Here is a 25,719-nt window from a genome sequence, read left to right as displayed (position 1 = left end):
ATCTTCCCAACTCTGCCTCCCAAGTGCTGAGATCACAGGGGTGTGCTGGCATGTCCACTTTATGTAGTGAGGGTTATGGGGTTCATGTGCGCCAGGTAAGCACTCTGTCAGCAGAGCTACCCATATCTGTGACTTGTTATTTTTTAAAGGGGACAACAAAGATGAACATGGCTGTCTACCGACAGGCCTGCCACACATAGACACTCATGGAGCAGCTATCAATAGAAACCTGAGACTGTTGTTTCAAGGACTTTTAGCAATACATATTAAAATCAGCACACAAAGGTTAAAGAACATTATGGCTCAAGGGCTTTTGATAGTTGACTCTTATTCCAACAGAAAACAAATATTTATTTTTCCTCGAGCTGGTCAATGGAGTTGCCAACAAGTCAATACAGCCACAGCCCTTTCCTCTCAAAGGAAGATTGCCTGTGTCCTTAGAACTCAGTGGTGACCACAGAAAGTTTGGTAGTACATAGAGAGCAGGTGGGGGAGGCTACCAGAATGGCCATCTTCAAAACTTATCAAGAAGAAAACTGAAAAAAAATGGGTGCCAGGAGCGATGGGTGACATATAGGTGGCTCCCCTGTGCTCTGACTAAGCCACCATGATCAGTACCTCGAGTGGTCTCAGCAGGCAAAAACTCTCCTGTCCTTTAATTAGTCTCAGTTAAATTTTTGTTCATCTGGCCAGGGACTGTGTTTAATTAAACCACTCATATCATGGTTCATCTTAGAAGAAGGGTGTGAAAGCTTTAAAGATATTGAGAGATTCTTTGATTTTGCCATAAGATACAGCATCTCATAAGATGCAGAAAGGACCTTTTTATTTGTGAGAGTACAAGCTTAGGAGGCGCACCAAAGGCCGGCTCCATGACTCAGCGGACACGGGATCCAGCATCTTATGAACTTTTTAGAACCCCTGTATTCTTACTTACAGCACAGGGGCATTAGGGAACTCAGCATGATAGGTAAGGCGTGTAAGATGCACAAACTGGGAAGCAGTGGCAGAATTCTCCACTTACGTCACATTCTCTCTCTATTGGGAAGTCGGTACATAGGGTGCACACAGCCTAGGTTGCTGTCATGACCACAAGTAGGGCTCATAGAAAGACCAAGTAGAAAATGGAGGCAGTTATCTAGATCAAACCCCACAAAATTCGTTGTGCAAAGGCCCAAATATTTCAGCTTGTGAGCTGTTAGGAAATTGCCATGGTCACAGGGTTATGCCACCGGAGTGCCAAAGCAGGGGCATGCAGCTGAGTTACAAGCACAGTGCGTTCTAATAAGGCTTTACGTACAAAACCGTGTGATGAGGTGGACGTGGTCTGTGGGCTACGTTATTCTAGATGCTTCAAGACAGTGATGGCAATGATACCTGCCATGCAAGTTAGAAAATGGTTCAATTCTTCACCACACTGAGAATTAATAACCTTACTAAAGAGAATTGCTCATTTGATTTTTGTAGAGCATTTTCCATCTTGGCCTTGGAACACACCTACCCCCCACCCCTAATATTGCTATTATAGCCTGTCTCTTCTACAACACCTCTCTTGGGTTCTTATGAATTCCTCTGGCTGCCTACTACACACACTCTGTGCTGCTCAGAGGTGCCCAGGGGAGGGGACCCCAGGGACACTTATCCACAGTCAGTCACTTCAGACCGAGGACCTTCCACCCTGAGGACCTTTGCTGTCTCTTTGGTTTCAGAGGGGTCCTCGGAGCGCCTGTGAGTAGAGTAAGGTTCACTCTGACTCTACATCTGGCTTGTGGTGCCCATCACACCCCCGTTAGCCAGCAGGAGGAAGCCTCCTCCAGGGTGACTTGCTGACTTTCTTAAAGCAATCTGCCCATCCTTCCCCATGGCGGCAGCTCATTAATTCCACAAACCCTGAAACTCATCAATAATTCAGAGCGCCTGAGCGACATTAACAATCCCCTATGGAAGGACTCACACCAGGCATTTGCTGGAGCCAAAATAATGTAGGTTTAAGATTTAGAGAAAGGCTAAGCTTTTCAAAAGAAACGGTGCCCTTTAAGTGACAAGGGACCACTTCATCTCAATATCCCTCTTGCCTACATCAGGTCTGGCCAGGAGCGTTCAGCATCTTGCAGAGTAGCAAGCGGCTATGCAGCGCACCTCCTACCTACCAAACGTCCTTCTCCCCGTGTTTCATCCTCTCTCTTTACATCGCTGCATTTACACTCCTGCACAGGACCAGCATCTTTTTTCACCTAGACGGTGTCACTTTTCTGACTTTATTGTTCCTGATATTCTTCCCCAATTCCTTTTTAACAAATGGCCTATTGGGAGCCTTCCAAATCACAAATGTCTGCTGTCTTGCTCTTTAAACCTTCAGTAGCTCTCTTCGAGCCCAAGTCAAATTCCACCATCTGCAAGCCCCCTCCTAGTTTGGTCAGATCTCCTTCCTAAATGATTAGCCTTATGGTACTCGTTGGAAGCAAGAGAATGTAGACACTTTGCAAAGAGAGCCATTTCTGCTGTGGAACGTGGACAGTTCCTGGCAGCTTAGGAGGCCAGGCCACTGAACAGTGTTTACTTACGCTGAACCAATGCAATTGGAAAGTGAACAAAAGCAGGCTTCTCATTGAACTGCAAAATACCGGCTCTGCTCTGCCGAGTCTCAAGGAGGCTCTCGCAGGTCTCTGAAGTGGATCTGAGAATCAGAATCAGTGCCCATTACCCTAGAAGATTAGCCCAGTGGGGTTTGGTTCTTTCTCAGATTTTGCCAAGAAATACTTGTCTTTTAAAGCAAGTTCTGATTCACTGACCTAAGCCAGATAAAGGTCTAATGGCATTATTTTCTGGACTAAAGATCAGAGCAGGTGGTTTGAGAAGGGATGTGAGCTATCAGAAGAAGCTCCTAAGTATTGGCTTCACTGCAGTCCAGAAGTATTACCTGGACTAGCCACTAAGCTCCCTCAATTTCAGCTTCCCCTTTCAACCAAATTAGCAGCATTAAATCTGTTTCCTTTGAAAAAAATTAACAGTTCTCAAGACCCATGGTTGTAAAAATATGTCACTCAGTAGGGAGTAGCCCACTGAATAATAATCCCATTATGAAGTCTACATTTGGACGGTGACAGTGTATTGGGTCCCAGGAGGATGCTGAGATACATATGCTCCCTGCTGGTTTTATTTTATTCTCAGCAAAGGCCAGTGTATTAAAGTCAAGGAACCTTGCTTGGTACCCATTTAGATGGGTCCTAGTAATGCATTCATTACATTGGCAAGGTTGACTCAGCTGAGAAACATTAAGTCCGTTATTGGCCCATTGTTTGAATGTGAAGTGTCCCCCATAGACTCATATGTTTGAACATGTGTTACCCAGCTGTTGGGGAAGGTGGTGGGACCTTTTGGAGGTGGAAGCTCATTGGAGGTAGGATCATTGGTTTTTGGAGCCTGGCTCTTCTTCCTGTCTGCTCTCTACTTCCTGACTGCTGATGTAATGTGGTTAGCTGCCTCATGTGCCTACTGCCACACTCCCACCATGACAGGTAGCATCTGCTCAAATCGTTCGCTGAAATAAACTTGTTTTCCCCTTAGGTTGCTTCCCATTTGGTGGTCAGTCATAGTAACAATAAAAATAGCAATATAGTCCTCCAACCCTTTTTCTTTATTAAAAAAAAAATCCTGGGGCTGAGAGATGGCTCAGAGGTTAAGAACACTGACTGCTCTTCCAGAGGTCCTGAGTTCAATTCCCAGTGACCACATGGTGGCTCACAACAATCTGTAATTCAATAAAATATCCTATTCTGGTATGTCTAAACACAGCTACAAAAACCAAACAAAAACAATAATGAAAAATACTCTTCTCTCTTACAAAAGCCAATTTATCTTTTCCTCCTGCAATGTCAGATGCTAACTCTATCTCAGAGTCTGTTAAGTGAATAGAGAGAATAAGAACACAGTAACAACACAGTGTAACTGTAACCTACTGAGGGACATTCTCACCCATGTGCTAGTGCTCGCTAATCATTGCTTCACAGCATCCTTGAGCTGATCTAGTGAGGCAGGCCTGTCTCCAAGTTCATTTTATAGATAAATATGTACTAGTGAAGTGACCTGCCCAAGGTCACCCTGGCTGTCAAGTGTGTGACCTGGGATTCAAGATCTGATTCCAGAATACATGTCTCTAACCAAGGAGCACATGTACTGTGCCAGGTGTTATGTTTAGACCCAAGGACTAAAAGCTGTGACATGATATTTCTCCTTTGGAAGTGCTGTTTTCTTTTGTTTTCAAGTCTCCACCTGAGCCTCCATTCTTACAGCCATGGGGTCTCTGTGGAGACTTAAGACATCACCTAAGCTATGCAAGTGTTTCAAATATTACAAATTGCTTTGTTACTGGAGGATCCTCTTCAAAGAACAAACTTACCAAAGCCAGGCCTTCTCTGTAAGGGAAAACAGGCAGCAAGCAATAGAGCACCCACTCCCTCAAGACTGCAGCCTACTTGTTGTTCCCAGAGCCTTGCTTGGGTACCTAGCACATGGTGGGCGCTCCACTTATGCTGTCTTTACTTGCTCTTCAGCTTCGTCCTTTCTCAGGCCACCCAGGCTTGTTCCCAGTGTCTGAATTCTGATGGGCCAGAGGCCATAAGGAATGGGCAGGGTGACATGAGATGGGGTGGAGGGGGTGAAAGGTATGGGGGAGCACAGGGATGACAGAGGGATTACAACACAATGCCACAGATAGAGCTAAGTGACTTGGGCATAGAATGACATTCTAGGTCTATGACTCCATGACCCCAACCCCACTCTCATTAAGTAATGGATTCTGTGACAAAGTGGGGGGTGTGGCAGCACGTGGACACACTGTCATGCTAACGGTGTGTATTTACATTTTGTATGCACATTTCTTCTTGTATGCTCACACACACAAACACAGACACAAAGACAACAGGAAAATAGAGGAAGACCATACCTTTAACTACCCTATCCAGATAGTGAGCTTGGGAGATAAAAGACAGGACATTTAAGGTAGGACCAAGGAAGCGCAGAACTGCCTGCCAGGTAACCATGCCAAGTGTTAAGGAGACACTAGGGGAGGGTGGGGAGTCAGGGTGGTGCCCAGTGTTTGGGGCAGGCCTCTGCCATGGTGGGAAAAACCAAACCAAAGACAAAATGACATGGGGTAGAAGGAAGGAGAGCAAGCACATTCTCCATGAAGAGCCGAGAGGAACGGTCAACTCATTCTGGGAGCCAGGCATTCGGAAATGCGGTCATATAAACAGGAAACACGTGGAGGAATGCAACAGGAGAAACAAGTCCCGGAGGCTGCACAAGTGGCCACAGTCTGCTCTGTCGGGTTCACTAGCATCCAAGGGGAAATCACAACTAACCCCTTTGTCTAAACAGGTCAATGGCCAACCTCCCTCAAGGGGAATTAAGAGTGACAAATTATCTGGGCAGACAGGATCCTGAGAAATTAGAGGTTAGAGGCATACAGATTCTGCATCACTTCTGATACATACTAGAATCCTAGGTTGAGACATTGCTAGCTTGTCTCAAATTATATGGGAACAGACATGTCTACACAGACTCAAATGCAGAATGTTGGGTGCGCTGAATAAGATGTACCCCTACTTCCTGCATCTTATGAGGAATGTGAGGCCAATGGATGTAACTGTGAAAAGTGGGAACAGGAAAAGGAAACCTGGCCACTTCTTAACTCAAAAGACAGAATGGCACATGCTTGGTTTTCCAGTGGAGAGGCCATTTGAATTACTTGACAATTTAAGGTCTTGTCTACGTGTGAAGATCTGTGTCAAGCATTGCTCTGATATACAAACTCAGTGCATACATAAGAGCTGTGTCTGAACGCTCAGGACTGGTCTCTTTAGTCCCAGCCTGTGCCAGCAGCATGCTCAGTCTCCTCATCTGGGCTATGGAAGAGGCTCCCATCTCCAGTCGCACTATGCCTCTTTTTCCCGTGTTCTCATACAGGCCAGACAGAGCGGGAAGTCTTCTAAAGCAACCAATGCCCACATGAGAATCAAAAGTCTCTAGATAGGAGTGAACTATAATGGAGAAGCTTTATCTAGAAGCCATGATTGTATAAACTGTAAGGACATTCTTTTCCTCACTTCAGAAAAATGATAGGTACTATTGCTGTCTGTCTGTCTGTCTGTCTACTGATTTATGTATCAATCATCTATCGATTTACTCCAAAAATACTGGTAGATGAGAGACCCTGTTCTTAGTTCATGTATCATTGCAGTAGCTGTTATGATGAAATATGCACCAGGAAGCTGCTTAGCCAAGTGGAAAGTTGGGAACAGGGGACTTAACCGGGCCGGTATACTTCCCTTTATTCTGAGAGGTGCTGTAGGGTCTGTTCATCAGCAGGATATAAGAGGGTACTGGGGAGAATGGCTTCTAAGCAGGAGTGAATACACAAGCCATGGAATGGCAAACATGGGGACCACCCAAATGAAAAAATGAAATACGGGGAGAGCCCATCTTAAAAATATTCAGGAGGTCTCTGGCCAAGAGAGGAATGTCACTGGTTCTTGGTTCATCTGTTTCTTTTAGTTGTATACAAGCATCTAAATTTGCAAAGCAGTCTAAAATTTTGTAGACATCTCCTCGTGTGGTGATAGTTTTGCTATCAGAGAGCAAGGACACCCAGGATGTCCTGGCTCTGGTCGATTTCTTAGCTTTCAGATATGCAGAGCTCTTTCAGAGGATCCTAATCATACATTCTTCTAACAACTCCAAACTTGGGGACAGAATGTGTGACATGAGCTGTGATTTCTCTCCCCAAAATGGCTAGGGTAAGTGAGTCCCCATCACTGGGATCCACATGACCATCACGGTGTAGCTGATGCTTTGAGGGGAGTTTTCCGAACAGAGAATATCCTCGATTGTCTTCAGACTCAATAGTGCCTACCGAGGATTATGCAAGCTCCACGGGACAATCTCCCGAAAGCCGGGGCTGACTTCAGAGAGTTCTTTCTCTTTGAATGTCATTTCATTTCCAAAGACTGTATAGTAATTCAGATCTTATTTAGTACAAATACTTTAATACCTTTTAAATATGCTTGCTAATTTCTTCCGACCACAGATGGGAACAGAAGCCAGCAGAAGCAACTGAGACATCCCAGGCCGTATTCAGAGTGTGGGTTTTCAGGAGAGAAGTGTGGCCATTGAAAATTTCAAATCCCGAGTCCACATATCAAAAGGGGTTCCTTCGCTATGACAACACCATAAATCACGCTGAATCAAAAAGCTGATACACCAAGTTCAAGAATTCTTGGACTAGGAAAAGACTTCCATCTTTGGCTATTGAGAATGGAAGTGACATCTGGGTTTTTGAAGTCCAATACAGTTTACTGAAAAGATAAAGGCAGAAGTCCACACAGTAACTGCTTAAACATCTTGACATGAATGTTCTCCAACACTGCCATTTGAAATCTATGGCATTAAAGCATTTAGAGAAGATGGTGGCAAGCCCATAAGTTTGCATTGTTAAAGGTGGTTCAAGAGCTCATGGAGTCTGTTTGCTTTGGGTTAAGTCTCAGGGCTTTGGGATAAAGGTAGCGGCAGCGGCAGCAGCAGCAGCTGCAGCTGCAGCATCTTCCCTTGCAGGCTGCAGTCATTTCCTTGGCATTGCACAAATGTTTCTCGGGCTCTTGCTATCTCCCAGTCACTGAGGAAGTAGAGAAACTGGCATCACAGAGTCACTGACAGTAGGTTCTGGGGTGGCCTCAGGTCTCTGGCACTTCTGGGACCACTAATGTGAAAATGGTTTTTTTTTTTTTTTCACTGGTCTACATCCACAGGGCTTTCTAAGGGTTTATTACAATGGTCCCCTGGAGAATGGGGCCTCTATCAAGGGTGGTGGAGAACAAGACCTGAGGCTTCCTCTTCTCACACCCCCAGGAGTCTTGACTTGACAATTAACACTTGCATCCCTAGTTCACAAGGCAGATGAAGCAGAGGTCGCTCAGTGCAGCAGGTGTCGGGAAGGTGATGAGAGTCACCTGAACTTCTGTCTTGCAGATACCAGCTACTGGTGTGATGTCCTTAAGATCCAACAAATTCATGTTGTTTTTTTTTTCCCCTGGATGCAGGACTGGTGAATGGATAGTCAGGGGTACCCACCCTGAGATGACTCCAGGAATCTCATTTATTTTCTTCCACTTCCCCACCATTACCAGTCTCCGAGAGATACCAGGAATGAGACTCCTATTCTGATTATTCCAGGTGGATCCTTGTGTGCAGTTTCCCCCTCTCTCCCTTTCCTGACAGTCCTTGTCTCAGGTCTTGTTGGGAGAGCTTTAGAGGATGGTTAGTAGAGGGTCATCATGTCTCCTGAGCGACTTCTGAGCCCTTGTGTGATTACCAAGGGAAACCTGAAAGCTACCATTCGAAAGTGGACAAAGGGCTCCAGAACATTCTGTGGTTTCCTTTAAAATTCCTCTCCACCGTGAAGTCTGGTTTCGTTCACTCAGGGGGTTGCGTCATCAGCGTGCTATTTTGATCTTTACTCCCAGAAGAGGCTGTTGTTTAAGAGTCAGGATTTATGTGACTGGACAGCTCTCCTGAAGTTCAGTAACTAACCCTGAGCGTCTGGCATCTCCCGCTATCACAGCTTTGGGGTCAAGGTTGGATTTTATAAATGAAATCAGAGGCTGGCATTTCCCACACATGTTTTGAGGCTCCGTGGGTGAGGGGCACTGAGGTGAGTAAAATGATCACCATAGGATTGATCCAGAATGTTAGCGTTTTCAGACAGGAAAAGAAATTAAGCCCCTTCTTAAATTTAACAATAGTTTTCAGCTTTTCTAGAGAGATTGGAGGTCAAGCCTTGGATTTACAGGACCCAAATCATTCCTGGGACAGACATCTAAAAATGAGCTTTTGATGACGGTGTATGGACCGTACACTTGAGGAACAGAACCAAGTCGATCCATCTTACCTTAGCTCCCCATATATGCAAATGAGTGTTATATATGCAAATGAGTGCCGCATTTGCAAATGAAAGCATTTGTATGAAGAGACCAAAACAAAATTGAAGAGTCCTTCTTCTTTTGGGGATAATTTCAGGTGACCCACTTCTGGCATGATAGGTATGCTGTCCTTCGGGTGGTAGAGGAAAGGGCTGGAATTCTGTCATCGCTGGTGAAGTCATGTAGCCGCACACTCTGAATCCACTGAGAGAAAAACTGCCCCCAAACAACTGTGCAGTTTCCCTATGGCAGTCTCACCAGAGACCTACCCTCTCTCGGTGCTAGGAGTGGGTGATTCCTTAACAGAAGGCATGGGGTGGGGGGAGGGGTACATGTGGAGCAGTCTTATGATAATAAAAAATATTGTCATTAAGGAAGATGTCATTGACACATTTCCTCTTCTTCAGAAAGCCAACTTCTTTTGAGATAAAAATAAGCAGCTTCCTTGAAAGACAAGGGAGACCAAATTCTCTAAAGGACAACTTGTTAAGTCTACTACTATAAGCTGCTCCGGAAAGTGTCACCTGGGTAGAAGGGTTCTGGTGGACTTGGCTTAGGGAACCCAGCGTTACCTTGGTCTGTAAGTGCTTCCTTCCTGCCTGCTGTAAGGTAACTTCTTCCTGTTTCTGGAGGGCAGTAGTGTATAAACAAACCGACCCTGACTCTCGCTTCCACTACTCAGTGTCAAGCTACTAGCATCTCTGGGTTAGGAGAGAACAGGATTGCAGGGTGGGAACCAGCTACAGGATTAGACCCATTGTGGCCCAGTGAACTAAAGACAAATAAAAACTGAAGATTTAGCATCTCTAACTTCCCACATCAGCCTCCTCTGTCCCCGACGTGATGCTTACTGGGAATCATCTTTAAAAGGATTTCTTCTTACCACTTCAACAAGGGAAAGAGGACCCATCATTGCCTCTCTAACTTGAACCCCAGCCCCTTCTATCATACAAGGTTACGGATGGACGTGTTCCTTCAGCTCGAGGGGGTGGGGCTTTTCACAGGGGTGCAGCTGGCCACAACAGAGACCCAAGAGGAGGAGGGAGCCATGCAGGGAAATTACACAAGGACAAAGAAAATGCTCATCACACAATGAAGAATAGAATCCCGAGCCCAAGGTCCTTTCATCTGAGCCACTGTGACCAGCCCACAACCTCTTCTGTGTCCTGTGACATTTGTTCTTTTGTGACTGTCAATCTTCCTCTTCTGCTACCCGCATTTACTTTGATGTTTCTTTTATCTAGAGAGAAAAACTATCTGGAACTAGAGAAGAACATGTTCTTAAAGGAAACAGCAAGAGCAGGCAGGAGACATAGAAAGGAAGGTAAGGCGTCTTGGTTCCAAAATAAGTGGGACCTCCTTAAAGTTAGGCTGACGAATAGCTATTGCAGACGTAGGCCAGCCTGCCCATAAGCCCTGACATAAATCCTCGCAGTGAGACCACTGGAGAGTTTCCTTCCATGCCTAGCATTTAATATAGGTGAGAAGCCTTGCCTTATATGAGGCACATTTTTTTTTTTTTTGAATTTGGCAAAGCAAACTCAGAACTCTATTAGTAAGGGAAGGAAAACAAAATATGTTCTCCTTATGTTCGTACTGTTTGTTTCTTTAAAAGTGTGTGTGTGTGGGGGGGGATCAGGGTGTGGGGGTGCACACCTTTAATTCTGCACACAGTAGGGCCAGGCCTGGGAACCATCATGGACATCATAGAAAAGCTTTGGGTGCTATCCTTAGGAACACCATCTGCCTCATGTGAGGGCTGGTCTCTCACTGGCATGGAGCTGCCCGGTTAGGCTACACTGGTTAGCCACTATGCTTCAGAGATCCTCCTGCCTCTGCCTTCAGATGCCTGGGCCACCACACGTGGCTTTGACATCAGCTCTGGGGATTGAACTCAGGTCCTAGGGCTTGCAAGGCAAGTGGTTTACTGAGTGAGCCATTTCTCTGGTGCACGATCCTTTCTTTGAATGGGAATGGACTTCTGGGTAGAGGCTGAAAGGTTAGGCTGCCCTGAGAGGAAAACACAGAGGAAAGCAGAGACCCTTCAGACAACTAGCCTCACTTTTCACTGAGAGAATTCCAAGGCAGCCCTGAAGTAGGCTGACATCATCATACAGAAGCTGTCAGGTAGCATACAGTGAGATGGGATGATAGTGAGATAGTCCGCTGTGTATCACCAATCTGAAGGGGATATGTGAGGAATGTGGGCTGAAGCAAAGTGGGAGGACTCTGAGCCATACTAGACAAACTGCCCGGGCTCTGGGCATCTGGACAGGACCGGAGCTGGATGCCTGGTAGTCACCTGGGCACCATCTGTAAGGTCTGTAGGGCAAACAGCTGGAAAGGGGGAAAAAATCAAGCTTCTAATTCTTGTTTTTAAAAAGTTAGATGACCTTTCCTCTCAGGTCTCTGAGAAAAAAGAAAATAATCCATCCCTCTTTGCATTGTTAGAAGTGTAAAATAATGCAGTTAAGGCCTTGGGCACAGTGCTTGACACATCGTAAATACTCAAAAATTAGGAGCCATTATTGTTAATAAATATAATGTGTTCCATAGCTGTTTATTGACTTGGTGATATTGCAAGGGACCAACGACATGAAGTAATGGCGAAACAGAAAGAACGGATGCAAGATAGCACCATTTGCTTAAAACTCCTTTGTCTCTCAAAAGCTAGGGTTTTTCTTGCCATTTCTGTGAGACCCAAGAGGTCAGTTTCTACGCTGAGAGGCACCTGGAATTCTGCCTTATAAAGCCATGTGCTTACCATCTGATTGCAAACCCTTTCTTTAAAAAAAAAGAAAGAAAGAAAAATAGGAAAGGGAAGACGTTAAAACGAGTACACAAAGCAGTTGATTCAATAAAGAGCTTTTGGTGAGTGTTCATTCCAGGATAATAAACCAAGCGAAACGTCTGGCTGTGTTTAAAATCAACAAAGCCAGCAGGAAAGGCAGAGAGACGGGAAGAAGTGATCAGCTTGTTTTTAAAGCTGCCAACGGTGCTGCTTCAGCAGGGACTGGTGCGGAGAAGCCCCCAGAGAGGAGAAAGGAGACAGATGCAGACAGGATGGAAGCCTGGGGCAAGGGAAAGAGGAATGCAGATGTGGCCTAAGCGGCCTGGAGAAGAGCTTTGTGCCAAGGTTAGAAGCCTCTTCAGGAGCCACTGCTACTACTAGGAGCTACATAGCCAGGGGATGCAATGATGGCTTCATGTTTGGAGCATTCCACCGTGTGCCACTCTGTGCCAAACTCTTTCACTATCCTCCCCATCCTATAGGTGAGGAAACAGATTCCGAGAGAGGCAATGGCGCTTTGACTCATCGATGGGCAAAGAGCAGTGTTGCATTTAGCTCAGGACCGGCTTAACAGCAAGACCTGCTAACCAGCTAGGTGCCACCTGGGGAATGCAAACTGGGAGGACGTGTGCTGAAAATGACAGATGGTGCATTTAAACTCAACTCATGTCTAGGAAAAGCCAGTCATAATGTCATCAGATGAAAGGACTTTTGGTGCCAATCCACATGCAATGGAGGAGAACCAGGCTGCCCTGGAAATGTCTTGAGAGCAACCCAAATGCCCCAGGACGTGCGCCCGCCATACCGATGGTGCAGTGCTCTCCATTCCAGCCGGGGCTGCATTCGCACTTGCCGTCCCGGCAGGTCCCGTGTTCTGCACAGCGTGGGTGGCAGGCCCGTTGGTCGCATGCGGCCCCCATCCAACCATCCTCACAGCGGCAGGTGCCTCCTACGCAGACGCCATGGCCACCACAGTCAGCGGCACAGATCTCTGTGGGCAAGAAAGAAGGGCCAAGGGGCGGGGGTGGGAGGAGAGAGAACAAAAGCTTATTAAGCCAGTTGTTGCTAGGAACAAGGGTCACACTTGGCCACCTAGTTAGGCTCTGTGAGCGGTAGGGATTCCAGTGGCTTGGCAGAGTACTCTCCCCAGCCAATGACCCTGAAGAACAATCCTTTGGCAGAGGCCTGCCAGCCCGAGCTTCCTCACCAGGGGAGGGGGGATTGTGCAGCTCCACTCTGTTTGCTTTTCCCTACTGCCAGTCTGTCCCTGCTTTTGTGCTTGCCACTTCCAAAGGGGACCGGCCTTCTGAACAGATGTGAGAAAAAGTCAGATTTAATTAAAAACCAGTTATGTGTGAAAACAAAGCGAGGGTGAGTCCCTGTCGCCAAATGAAGTTGCATGTGGGCCTGGCAAGGACCCCATGGCGTTTCCCTGCAGCCTTGACTCCAGTGGAAGCTGGTCAGGAAAGCATGTGGGGAGGGGAGAGAGAAAGAGAGAGAGAGGCAGAGAGAGAGAGAGACAGAGAGAGAGAGAGAGACAGAGAGAGAACTCACGGGGTTTTCGGTGTTGTCCCCCAACAGTGTTTATCCTGTGATGCTGGGTTTATTCTCTGTCCTTCAGCTTCATGCTCTCCCCTACCGCCATCTAAATGAGCTTTTAGTTCCAAAGTAAACAGCTGGGGGAGGAGGCTACCTCATGGCCAGAGTGAGGCTGCCTTGTCCTTCACAAAGGCTGGTTTGTGTGGGTGCAAAGCACACAGGGCACGATTCACAAGTCCCCTGGGCTCCAAGCCAGCAGCTGCTTCATGCTTACTGAAAACGGAGAGCCAAAGATTTCTAAACTGCAACTGCTTTTGAGGAAATTTGTGCAGCACACGTACCCCAGGATCTTGTTTTCCAGGGCCCCGATGGAGGCCTAGACTTGACTGACTCATGGCTAACAGTTTTCCAACGGATGTGAAAATTCCAACAATTTAAATTTCTTTGCAACTGGGCTAAAGTAGAGCCAATGTCAAGCTGTCTCCACCCATTTCTCCCTTTTAAGAGGCACTGCTGGTCTAGAAACTGCTCGCGTTCTAGGAACTTTTGCCAAGGGAACGGCAAAGGGCTGGGAGACAGCACAGTAATGCTTGCCACATAAGCTCAGCTTGGAACCCCTGTACCCATATTAAAGCTGGGCATGGCTACAAGTGCCTGTAGTTCCAGAGTTGCCCAGGCAGCCAGTCTAGTCAAAGAGGTGAGCTTAGGGTTTAGTGAGAGATCCTGTCTATAACAGAATACAGTAGAGAGTGATAAAACAGGGAGAGTACACACATTCACACACATGCACACAAGCGTACACACACACACACACACACACACACACACACACCAGAAAAAAAAATTGAGTCTCAGTGGTTCTGACTTTTATTATCAACCTAGATGATGATGATGATCATCATCATCATAGACAAAGAGCTGGACATTTTAAGAAGCACAGTAAGAATTGCTATCTATTTTGTTTTCCTACACAGATATCTCACCAAGCTGCCACCTCAGCATGGAGATCACGGCTACATGCAGTACACATGGCAACTCTTGGCTGTCCAGAGGCAGGCAGGGTAGCAGCTGCAGATGGGCAGAAATGGTTGTCATCTGGAGACAGAGACAGGATCTGTGCTGTATCCAGGGGCCTCTGCACCGTGGGACTATGTAGGATGGTCCCTTGGACCCACGGAGCTACAGTTTTTGGTTTGGAGGATGTGAGCAGGAAGCCTTGCTCCAGAACAGCCTACTGCTACTCTGTAGATGGTGGTGAGTACTCAGGGAAGAGCAGAGCACAGAAGGCCTCAAGTAATTCAAGATGGAGGGCAAGGCAGCTCACTTCCCACTGGGCATTCAAACAGGCTTGTGAAGTCTTGGCCTGCTTAGTCACTGGTCTTGGGACCCCAGGGTCACTTAGTTCCTCTCCCTGGGTGTGGGCTTCCTCATCTACTTCTGGGGGAACCTGATAATGTCTAAAGTCCCTTTGGGCTCTAAGACAGATTCTATGCTACGATACCCTCCCTGCTACACAGTACAACCAGCAGGTACAAGGCTCAAGGCCTCTCCTCCTCTAAGAAGTTGTTTGTAATTCACTGGTGGTTAACCTCTTGCTTCTTCCCACCCCACATCAGAAGGTGATTTTTTTGGTCAGCAGCAACCTGGGGCTGCCTCTCCTTCCACTGATCACCTCTTTTCCTGAATTGATGCTCACTAAATAATAGATAGATGAAGGTGCTCCATGTGACAGGCACCTGAGCATGGAAAGTTGATGTATATGTCTCTCAGCCTGGCTGAATGTCCAGCATGCCTGTTTGTCTAGCATCTCTAGAAGATGGGACTATACAACTCAGTATGACATATCCAGCAGCCCTCTGGGGTAGCATTTCCCTCAGATGACATCTTGGGCTTTCCTAAAGTCAAAGAGCAATAATCTTCAGGCTCCTGACCCTGCCGGTCCTGGGTTAGGTTCTATCTCTGACACTTCCATCTATTTATACACAGCCAAAGGGCTGTGCTTCCTGGTCACTCTGGAGGCTGGCTGAGCACTCTGGGAGAGAAGAATGACTTAGTTTGGGTTTGCCCAGCACTTTTTCCAAGTGGCAATTGATGGTATGAAAGTAAACAGCGAACAGCCCTCTGTTTGCACTGAGATGTGATCATGAGCACTGGGGGCCAAGGCAGCAGCTGGGTTTCAGGCGGCAGGGCAAAGAGCAGCAGAAGGGCCAAGAGAAGAAAAGGAAGGCTTTCCCCTGCAGTTGCCTATGGGCCTTCAGGTCTTAGCTTCAGGTAAGGTCATCTTTGGTATTAAAGGAGATTGGGTCCAGAGCCATTAACCCTTTGAATACCAAAATTCATAGATGTTCAAGTTCCTTGTATAAAAGAGCACAACACGCTCTCTTAACCTCCGCTATACTTTAAACCATTTCTACCTCAGTGTCATACCCAAACAATTGTATTTATGGTTGTTTGCAATATTGTCTAGGGAATGATGACAAAAAAAAATCTGTATTCATCATAGATACAACTTCCGTTTCCAATCTGCAGTTGATCCAATCTCCAGATGCAGGAGTTATGAATACAGAATGTGGGCTTCACTTCAGACTGTTACTAATTAGTTTGGAGGCAGTGCTGACTGCAGACTTCAGGCTTGCCAGCCAGGTGACCTGCTCCTCTGGCTACTCTGAGCTTTCTTTCCATCCTTTGTATGGTGGGAACGCTGAAAGCCCACGGCACAGGGGACTTAGTGACTGATCCCAGCATCAGTGAATCCCCATGATTCACTTCTAGTGATCTCCCATCCTTGCTTATCCTGAGCCCTGTGCCTAGTGCTGAAATATATAGGCCAATAAGATACAAACCTGCCCCAAGAGAGTACAAACTGATGTTGGCATTCTGAAGATTATTCAATATACGCATATAGTATATGTAGCTCCGTATATATTCATATACAGCTGTTATTAATGTCTGCACTTCTTTGCTTAGTTACAATGGATTAAAACCATGGGTCTAAGGAGGAGACATACCCTGGACTTATCTGTGGCTTTGCCATTTACTGACTGGATAAACTGCACTGCATTATATAACCCGCTGAGTCTCACTTTGCATTTCTGTAAAATGGGGGTAATAATTCTTACTTCCCTGCTCTCACAGGCCTGGTATTAGATCAAATGAGGTAATGTGGGGGAAAGGTATATTTGATTTAACACTTCTATGACGTTTTACACCTTCCAAAGCACACTCACATATGGTTTCTCACTAATTCTTACAGTAATATAGTAAGAATATTTTGTTACTGTCCTTGGAGATGTGGCTTCTGAGAGCTACAGAGTCTGAGGATGCTTGGTAAGGTCTCACAGGCATCTCGTGCATTTTCCTTATTTTAGCATCTTGGGAACAATGGAGTTCTGCAGAGCAGGCATTTCTTTAAATGGAGCCTCAGAGTAAACAAGATGCATGTCCTGGGGAGACCTTCCTCAGAGATCCAGCGGACCCCTCCTACCCACTTCTGGTCCCAGGGTTTTTTTCTTTGTCATATCCAGGTCCAGTCCTGGGATCTATGAGATGAAGTGGGATTTCCCCAGGATGCCCCTGCTCTGACCACCTAAGCATTCCACCTTCTTCTTGGTTTGTGCTGAGCATGTTCTCCTATCCTCCAAAGCTGCCTGGTGCCTGCTGGACCCTCCATGGCCCTTTACAAGCTTGGTTGTAAGCTTTTGTACATTTTAATGGAAGGGGCCCAAACCGGGTGACCTTGATGTTTATGGGGTGCTAACTGATGGTAACACAGGAAAGCCTGTTTGACCGAGTGGAAGGGACCTTCAGTGCATGATGGGAGTAGAAACCCGAGATGCTACTTTACCATGTGGCTTCAGACTGTAGTCTCTATTCCCCACTCGGTACTTTTTATTTATTATTTTTGCCCTTGAAATAAAAGGAACTGTTTTATTTTTCCTTCTCAGATTCTGCCTTGACATTAAAGCAGATAAAGCTTCACAGAGCGCTTGGTGAGAACCAAACAGGACAATGCTCTAGAATGGGCTTTGACAGCTCATATGCCATTTACATAATAGAAAAGGTCGTCATGAAAGTGGGTCACAGCTCCTTTCTAAGCCTCAAGTTTCTTCTTTCTAAATGAGAGTGGGGTGGGGGAGCTTCAGCCACTTTAGGGAGTGTTGCAGGACTCACTCTCGCATGGGTGATTTCCTAAGTGCAAAACTGACAGTGGGCTTGAAGAGCTAAGCCTGACAGACCTTGCTCTCCATTCCCTTAGGTGTTGCATTCCAGCATCACAGACAATGTAACCTACGTCCATCAGGTTAAATGAGTTGGCATGCCCCAAAGTAAAGACCCTAGTGTAGAATCTATGGCTGGCATAGTCCGAACATGACAAATTTAACACGTACTATTTACTTAGCTTTTAATAAAAAAGGAAACGAGACAGGGCAAATGTAGCAACGTCAAAAGATAAAAGGGAATGCTGATGCTTGCTTCACAGCCAATGCAAGAGAACATTTGCTCATGGCTGTTGGACTCTTATTTGATCAGAACCAAAACTTTCTGTCTGAATTTGGACGACCCTAGGGTCTAGGAGAAATCTTTTGTGATCCACAAGCAATGGGACAGGCTTGGTTTCGGATGTGACTACCCAACTTCCCAGCTGTGGACCCTTGGAAAAAGTCCTTAACTCTTCTCAGCCACTGTTCTTCGTTTCTGAAATGGGGAGATGCTCACACAGGGTAAATTGCAGAACTGAAGAAAATGGCCCACACAAGAAACTCAGACATAAACGACTGTGAACAGGATGGACTGATGGAGAGCCTGGGCACAATTGTGTCAAAATGGTATCAAGCTACACGGGAGCAGTTTCCAGAAGCAGGGAGGGGCCTAGGTTTTATCTATTTGGGCTCTGACGCTGGCACAGGTATGGCGCGGTATGGCTTTCCCATAAAGATTGGTTGAATGAATAGAGAGATATTAAAATCACTTCCTGGAGGAGACGCATGTCTGCTAGCTCAACCCCATCTCAGGGCCATGATATTAAAAAATTACCATCAAATACATTCAAACAGAGGCTCAATACTCTTGGGAGATAAGCTTTTTAAACACCCATCTCCAACCCCTGTGAACTCTGTAACTGTTGAACGGCTTAGTCCATATGCTTGTAGGCCCATCTTCCCTCATGCCAGCTCCTGCTCTGTACCTGCCATCTTTCAGGGCATGGAAGGAAGTGGACATATGAGGAACAGGTGACAGGATGGGAAAAGATGTAAGAGTTGGTTATTTGTAATTATGCCCAGAAGTGTGGACATCAGGGAAAGATTGCCTCAAGCTCCTCTCATTAAACACTAATCTTCAAACAAGCCAAGATGAAGCCTGGGATCTATCACAGTTGTGTTTTAATTTGTCTGGACTTACTTTGCAATCCTGTTCATTAAAAAAAGCTGGAAGGTGAGGCTGTGCCTTTGCCCTAATGGGAGAGATTTATGAATAATTTCCTCATAGAGTATCGTCTACTCGGAAAGATATACATTGATAAAAACTGGGGGTAGAGAATGCACCCTACGCAAGTGCCTGAAAACTCCCACGGAACGAGAAAAATGAGGTGAAAGTGGTTTAGAAAATCCTTGGGTGTAGAAACTGAGTCTGACCCGTGTGACCTCTAGGAAGTCTTCATAAGTCTCTACTGAGCATTGATGGGATAATAAAGATGATTCTATTTTGCTTAGGACCCGAGGTTAGGGGAATGATCTTAGCTATTTCCATAGAGGGATAATGTTTCCTGATAGCATTTTCTGTTTAACTACTTGTCTTTGAGATCTCGGCAGATGGAGAGTTTAAGTCACACTAGCCAGCATGTGAGTCAAAATGAGGACGAGACAAAGTGTCCTCGGTGTTCCCAAGTTATTGGTGGTGCTCACACATACCCCCTTTAATTCATTAATACCTCAGGACAGTTATTCACTTCCATACCACAGTTGGGCAAACAGCTTGGGCAGATGAAGTTGTTTGCTCAACCGTTTATTGGCTAGAATGAAAGATGTCTGTCTAGCCTGGTTTTCTTGGTCCATCAACTGTGGGATCAGGTTGAAGTGAGGCCCCTGATGCAATCAGACAGTGTTTTGTGAATATAACTTGTTTAGTAGATCATTGCCTGAGTTAAACAACCTGACTGCTGAAACTGGAAACGGCTTCTGCTTCCTCACCCTAGCCCAAACCCCAGTACACTGAGCCCTTTCTCTTCTGCTTTTTTTTCTATCCGTCTGCCCAAACATCAGACCATCTGTATGTCTACTCAGCTACTTCATCATTTAGCATGTCACCACCCACCCACCCAAACCATATGATCCAGTTGCTTCATCTCTCTATGCCTCAGCTTTCTCAAAAGTTGCATAAAAATTAGGCAATATGTGGTATAGATACCAAAATCTTGGGTTTATGGGCCAGTTATATAAAGTCCAAGGAAGGTGCTTTATATTCTTCCCACCTTTTATGGAACAAACAGTCATTGTATGGCAAATACATCATGTTTGCGTCCTAGAAATTAGCCAAGTGAAGGGAGATTAGAAGCTAGGAAGAGAACAAGGACATTGGATTCCACTGAGGTGACTTTGAACAGTTGGCAAGCACTGAATCCGAAGTGTAACTGGAGGGACAGGCCTTGTGAGCAGTATCTCTGTTGGGCATAGAAATACAGGCAGAGAGATGTGCGGGGCACAGGATATGTAAAGGACCATCCGGAATAACACAGGAGGACTTACGCAATGGTGTTGGTTCTCAGGAAGTAGGAGGCAAGAAGCTCTGCCGGGTGGAATGGCAGTGAATTTGTGTGGACACTGAGGTAGCCCCTCTGAGAGTGTGGGGAGTGCAACAAGTGCAGGGTGTGGCAGAGAGGCTGCCCATCTTGCCCATGATGAGATCTGGCAACTGAGAGAGGGCAGAAGCCAGCTGTGTGTCCAGAGACAGCGAATGCTCGGGGAGAGCCTGGGTACTGCAAGGTGGGCATGAAAGAGAGATGCAGAAACGGGGAATCGTGAGTGGCGGAGGAGGCAGCCAGGAGGATGCAAGGTGGGCATGAAAGAGAGATGCAGAAACAGGGGAATCGTGAGTGGCGGAGAAGGCATCCAGGAGGAGACTGAGGACCAAGGGATGGGTGGGAACTGAAGGAGGGCAAGCCAGGGACGGCAGAAGGTGCTTTGTAGGTGGCGTGTTGTCACCAGGAGATCCCCTTAAAGTGGATGGAGAGTCAAGGAAGGGAGAGCTGAGGACTCTGGGGAGCAGCTTTTGTGGTTAGAGCATGAGAAGGCACCTCAGAAATCTTCTGGCGGTGCTATAGACAGGAAGGCAGGCAAGAAGGAAGAAAGTGCCTTGCCTTTCTATATACACGGTGCTGTATATGCCAGTACTTGAGCAAGACCTTGTTAGCTACCTCAGAAAAGCAGTCACATAGAGTCTTCTTTGCAAATGGCTACAAAAGAACAGCCATTGTACTCGGTGTCCCTCCTCTAGGCTTCTGCATGGGTTCTTCCCAGTGGGCCTCCTGTGGTCCATCTGCATAGGCTCAAGTCAAAACGTGCTTTCTGTTTCCAGCTCCTCCTCGGATCCTTCTTCTTCAATCCTGGCTGGGAGAAGTCTCATCTAGGTTCCAGGCACCCCAATACACCCCTGTGTGGACTATTCTCTCAGGGTCATTAGTCTACAGGTAGTGCCTCAAGGACCCTGCCATCAGACTAATGTCTCATACAGAAAATGTGTCTTCTGCTATATCTCTGTATTGCCAAGTTAGAGGGCCATAGTGGGCCACATACTTTTCCAAAGTTCTATGCCTTTGCACAGAGTGAAGGCCTGCAGTCATGTAAGGAGCTGGGTGTTTCACTACTTCCTACCTATAGGGAACGAATGCTGCTACCTCTGAGCCTTATCTATGTCATTTATAGGATGGTGACAATGACAACTCTCTACCAGAAGTTTACAATTAATTCAAAAATATGCCAAGCATCTGCTATGTTCATGATAGCCTTAGAAGCTCGGGATGTGGAGATAATATAAAATTAGACCCATTTCCAAGGAACCCATGTGCACAAACTAGCACAAAACCAGCCACCTGCCTGGCACATGGTCGGTTATTAGAGTACAGTTCATTTTCTCCCAGGGGTGAGAATCTCCTTGGGTTTCCAGCAAACTATCATTCCCCGAGCATGGCAGCCCCGCCTTCCTTCCCTGCAAGCTGAGCAGATGGTTGCTTTGTCTCAGTGCAGGTTTCTGGAAGAAACCAAGAGAGGAAAAAGGTACAAGAACGAGCTTCTGCTGTCCCTACAGTAATTAGTCTCCTCTGGACATCAAGGCCAAGCTTGAGCCACTCGCCTCCCCAAAACCCTCCAGTCAGAAGTGCTCCAGGTCGTGGCTCTGCTCCATAGACCAAGAAGGTAGAAAGCTAATGAGCTGTGGAAAGCGAGTGGCCTTTCACCTCACTCAGGGAGCTTGGAGAGCCCCCAGACCAGGCAGAGACTAGAGACCTAGGGCACAGGCAGAGCAGGGCTCCACACCTATTCCCCAGGGTTCAGATTGCAAGTCCTGACAAAGTACCTGTGGCAAGAAGCAGTAAGCCTCTGACAGTCATCTTAATTGGAGGATATCTGGCTTCCTGATTAGAGAGGCCTTCAAACCTAGCCCAGAAAAGGACTCTGAATGGTGTCTGCACTGGCAGGAAAACTACCAGGAAAGGTCAGGGAGCAGAGAAGCCAAGGAACAGGACCAGGCTGCATATTTTGACTGGGGCCCGAAACCCCTCATCTCAAACTCCTGCACGAGAGCCTAAGGAAGTAAACGGAGGAGATAGGTGATAAATCTTTCAAAGACTTCTAGCCCCAGTCTCCTTTTGTAAAGGCTTAATTCCTCCACTTAGTCATGAGTTCATCTATCTAGTTTTCCTAGGTACTGCCTGCCATCTGCATGTCTCCTAGGTACTTCAAACTTCATACAGGTCCTACACCATCTTCCGACTTACTACCAGCATTTGTATATGTGTGGTATGTGTATGTGCGATATACGTGCACGTGTGAGTGTGTGCTCGTGCATGAGTCTAAGGAAGCCAGAGGAGAGCATAAGTATCCTGCTTTATCACTCCACCGTATTTCCCTGAGAGAGGGTCTCTCGGTGAACTGGGAGCCAGATTAGTGGCCAGGAAGCCCTGTTTCTGACTCTGGTAGTGATTTAGGGTTTTAGGGTTGAGCAGCCATTCCTGGCTTTTTAATGTGGGTGCTATGGATTTGAACTTGGGTCCTCTTGCATATCAAGTACTATTAATCCACCGAGCATCTCTCCTCCATCCCTAGAAGGAGCAACAATATGAACCAACCACTACCCTCAGAGCTCCCAGGGACTAAACCACCAACCAGAGAGTACACTTGGAGGGATCCATGGCTCCAGCTGCATATGTAGCAGTGGATGGCCTAGTCGGTCATCAATGGGAGGAGACCCTTGGTCCTGTGAAGGCTCTATGCCCCAGTGTAGGGGAACGCCAGGGCCAGGAAGCGGGGGTGGGTGGGTTGCTGAGCAGGGGGAGGGAGTAGGGAGTTTTCAGAGGGGAAACAAGGAAAGGGAATAACATTTGAAATGTAAATAAAGAAAATATCTAATAAAAAGAAAAGGAGAAAGCAAGCTGAGCACCGGGGAGGCATGTGTGCTTTCCCTGCTGTTCTTGCCTGTTGATAGGATGTGATTAGCTGCTTCTTATTCCTGTTGTCTTGCCTTCCCTGCTCTGATGCACTAGGAGCTGGAACTGTGAGCTAAAATAAGCCCTTACTCTCATAGGTTGCTTTTGTCAGGGTATTTTATCATGGCTACAGGAAACAAGAGTAAGACGCATGGTTCATGGCAAAGGCACTACATGAACTGATTGGCAATGCACGGTCCTGATGTCTGCCTTGTCTTGCCAGCTTTAGCACAAGCCTTGGTAGTTGCCAGTGAAAGTGTTGTTCAAAGGGAAAAATACGAGCCAGAGGATTTTGGCTTTGAATCTTGGTTTCCCCAAAGTATCTTTGGGCAACTCACCCAAGTTCCTTGAACCCCGGTTTCCTGGGAACAGTACCACCTGCCCTGTCAGGGTCTTATATAGTTGTTTGAATAAATCATGAAGCACATATGGGAAGGGGCTCTGTTAAAATGTAACATTTCCATTCAAAGGACAGGTTTCTTTTTTTTTCTTCTTTTAAATTACAAGTTATAGTAGCAGCAGTTTGATTCAGGAAGCTGACTGGAGATTTGCTACAAAGTGTCAGCCAGAGCATCCAAACAGAAGCCTGACTCTGAAGTCCAATTGCAGGGGGGCTTAGATTTGCATACTGAAAGGCTCCAGTTCTGATAGAAAATGTTCCAGGGCTGTCGAGGGAAATTCTGCTAAATTACAAAGCTGCCAGCTCTTGCTTTATCAACCTTTAACTCTGGCAGTATTTAGCAGTGTGCCTGTCTGGGCTCAATTTTCCAGTCTTTGATTAAGTGTAGGAACTGACCATCTCTTTCTATCTAAATCTCTTGTTACTTCCCACGCAACTGGTGGACTCCTCTCTGCTTCTGCCATCACACTCTCCTCCCTGCCAATGTCAATCTCTTAGATATTTATTATTCTGAACTTTGAGTCTTAGGCTGTCACTGGCTTTGGGAAGGCGTATGGGAAATGTCAAGTCTCAATGGATATTATTTCTCCAGTGAAATTCTAACCTTGAGTTTCCCGTCTTGTAACATACCTATACAGAAACAGCCCGGCCCGATGATTTCCTTTTGATGTTTAATTGGCTGTCGGCACTGTGCTTTCTGGGCTGAGGAGGTAATGTTTCTCAGAGAGAGAACAATTCTGGCTACACAAATGAGACTTGTACCAGGGGAGAATGCTCAACGCCGAATCTAATTTTCTCTTCCATCCATGAACATCAGACAATTTTTCTGGCATTAAAGCATCTCGCTCCGTCTTTCTGTCATTAATAAGAATTAAATTCTCTTCCCTCAAATTTAAATGTAATTATATTTTGCCTCGTAAATAAAGTTGAATTACCATTTTCAAAATTTAGCACTAATGCAGTGACTATGTTCGAAGCTTTAATTTTTCTTAACTCGGATGCTACTTTCAGCTTTTTTTTTTTTTTTAAAGCATTTGGTTCATTTTGCTGTCAATTGTGACTTCATTTAATACAGAGCTTTTCAGCTTCTTATCAGCCCAATCCATCCAATTATTATTTTCTTTTACATGCTTTATGACTTTCCTTTCTCTTTTCTTTTCTTTCTTTCTCTCTCTTTCTTTTTCTCCCTCCTTCCTTCTCTCTCTTTTTCTTTCATTTTTCTTTCTTCATCCCTTCCTCTCTGGAAGGAAGGAAGGAAGGAAAAAGAGAGAGAGAGGGAAGAGAAGAGAAGAGAAGAGAGGAGAGGAGAGGAGAGGAGAGGAGAGGAGAGGAGAGGAGAGGAGAGGAGAGAAGAGAAGAGAAGAGAAGAGAAGAGAAGAGAAGAGAAGAGAAGAGAAGAGAAGAGAAGAGAAGAGAAGAGAAGAGAATGGGATCTTAGAGAATCTGAATCTGGGTTCTGGAAAGTTTCCATCCAAATTCAGAAAGGACCTAGGCCAGATAGATAGGAGAGCAAAGAAAATGGTCCAGGTACATTGAAAGAATTTAATCCAGGATTTGTGTGCATATATGATGATGATGATGATGATGATGATGATGGGGTGTGTGTGTGTGTGTGTGTGTGTGTGTGTGTGTATACAAGTAGGTACTAGGCCATGCATGTGCATGCATGTGTGGAAGTCAGAGGTCACCTTTGTGTGTCGTTTTTCAGGAGCCTCCCCCCCCCCCCCCGCCTTGTTTTTAAAGACAAGTCCTCTCACTAAGATCTGGGTTAGTTTAGCTTAGCCAATTAGGTTAGGCTGGCCAGAGAGCCCCACACATACCTGTGTCTGCCTCTCCGGTGCTAAGGCGACATGTGCAGGCTGCTACACTTAGCTTTTTTTTTTTTTTTCTGACAACTATCAGGTTGTTTGATTTATTTAAGTTGTTGTACATAGTAGTAAGGGAAGACACGGAGACATTTACCAACAAGACATTTTGGAGGCTGTGGAAGATAGCTAATATTTCACACATCCTAATGTAGTGGATACTCAAGAAGATGTGGAGAAAAGTGGCGAACTCTTTATAGTTCTACTCATTTCTCTCTAAAACAGGAGAAGTAACACTTAGCTTCCATTTCTTTCCATGACACAGTGAAGTGAGATAGCAGCTTTGGAACAGCGCAGCATCCTTGAAATTTGCTACAGGTAAAAGTCATTGTGTACAATAAGACCGTTCATCTAGACAAGAAAGTCAGCCAACCAGTGTTGGCCTGTGCTCTTCCATGTAGGAAGCATACACTTAGCTTTTTATGTGTGGTGGTGCTTGAACTTGGGTCCTC

General features: G+C 46.0%; 1 protein-coding gene and 1 long non-coding RNA gene across 29 annotated transcripts in view; one reads left to right on the top strand and one right to left on the bottom strand.

Moving 5' to 3' along the window:
• Tenm4 (teneurin transmembrane protein 4) overlaps window positions 1-25,719 on the bottom strand; it is a 739,850-nt gene that overhangs the window by 101,017 nt on the left and 613,114 nt on the right. For 22 of the 28 annotated variants that reach the window (XM_006507806.4, XM_030242547.1, XM_030242548.1 and 19 more), the window contains 2 exons: window positions 12,572-12,757; window positions 4,946-4,972 (listed from right to left, as the gene is read on the bottom strand). In XM_006507806.4, the coding sequence (XP_006507869.1) occupies window positions 4,946-4,972; window positions 12,572-12,757 (213 nt within the window). Of the gene's footprint in view, window positions 1-4,945; window positions 4,973-12,571; window positions 12,758-13,320; window positions 13,743-25,719 lie in introns of those variants that run through there. The other 6 variants (NM_001310762.1, XM_011241788.1, XM_011241789.1 and 3 more) reach the window with 3 other exon arrangements.
• Gm15413 (predicted gene 15413) lies at window positions 8,528-18,644 on the top strand. Its single transcript, NR_045874.1, has 4 exons — window positions 8,528-8,707; window positions 10,220-10,299; window positions 14,280-14,559; window positions 17,250-18,644. It is a non-coding gene; the product is annotated as a predicted gene 15413 (long non-coding RNA).

Source organism: Mus musculus, chromosome 7 (assembly GCF_000001635.26).
Source record: "Mus musculus strain C57BL/6J chromosome 7, GRCm38.p6 C57BL/6J".
Classification (NCBI taxonomy): Eukaryota; Metazoa; Chordata; class Mammalia; order Rodentia; family Muridae; genus Mus; species Mus musculus.
Note: the sequence above shows the minus strand (reverse complement) of the source record. Positions and strands in the feature narration are given on the sequence as shown.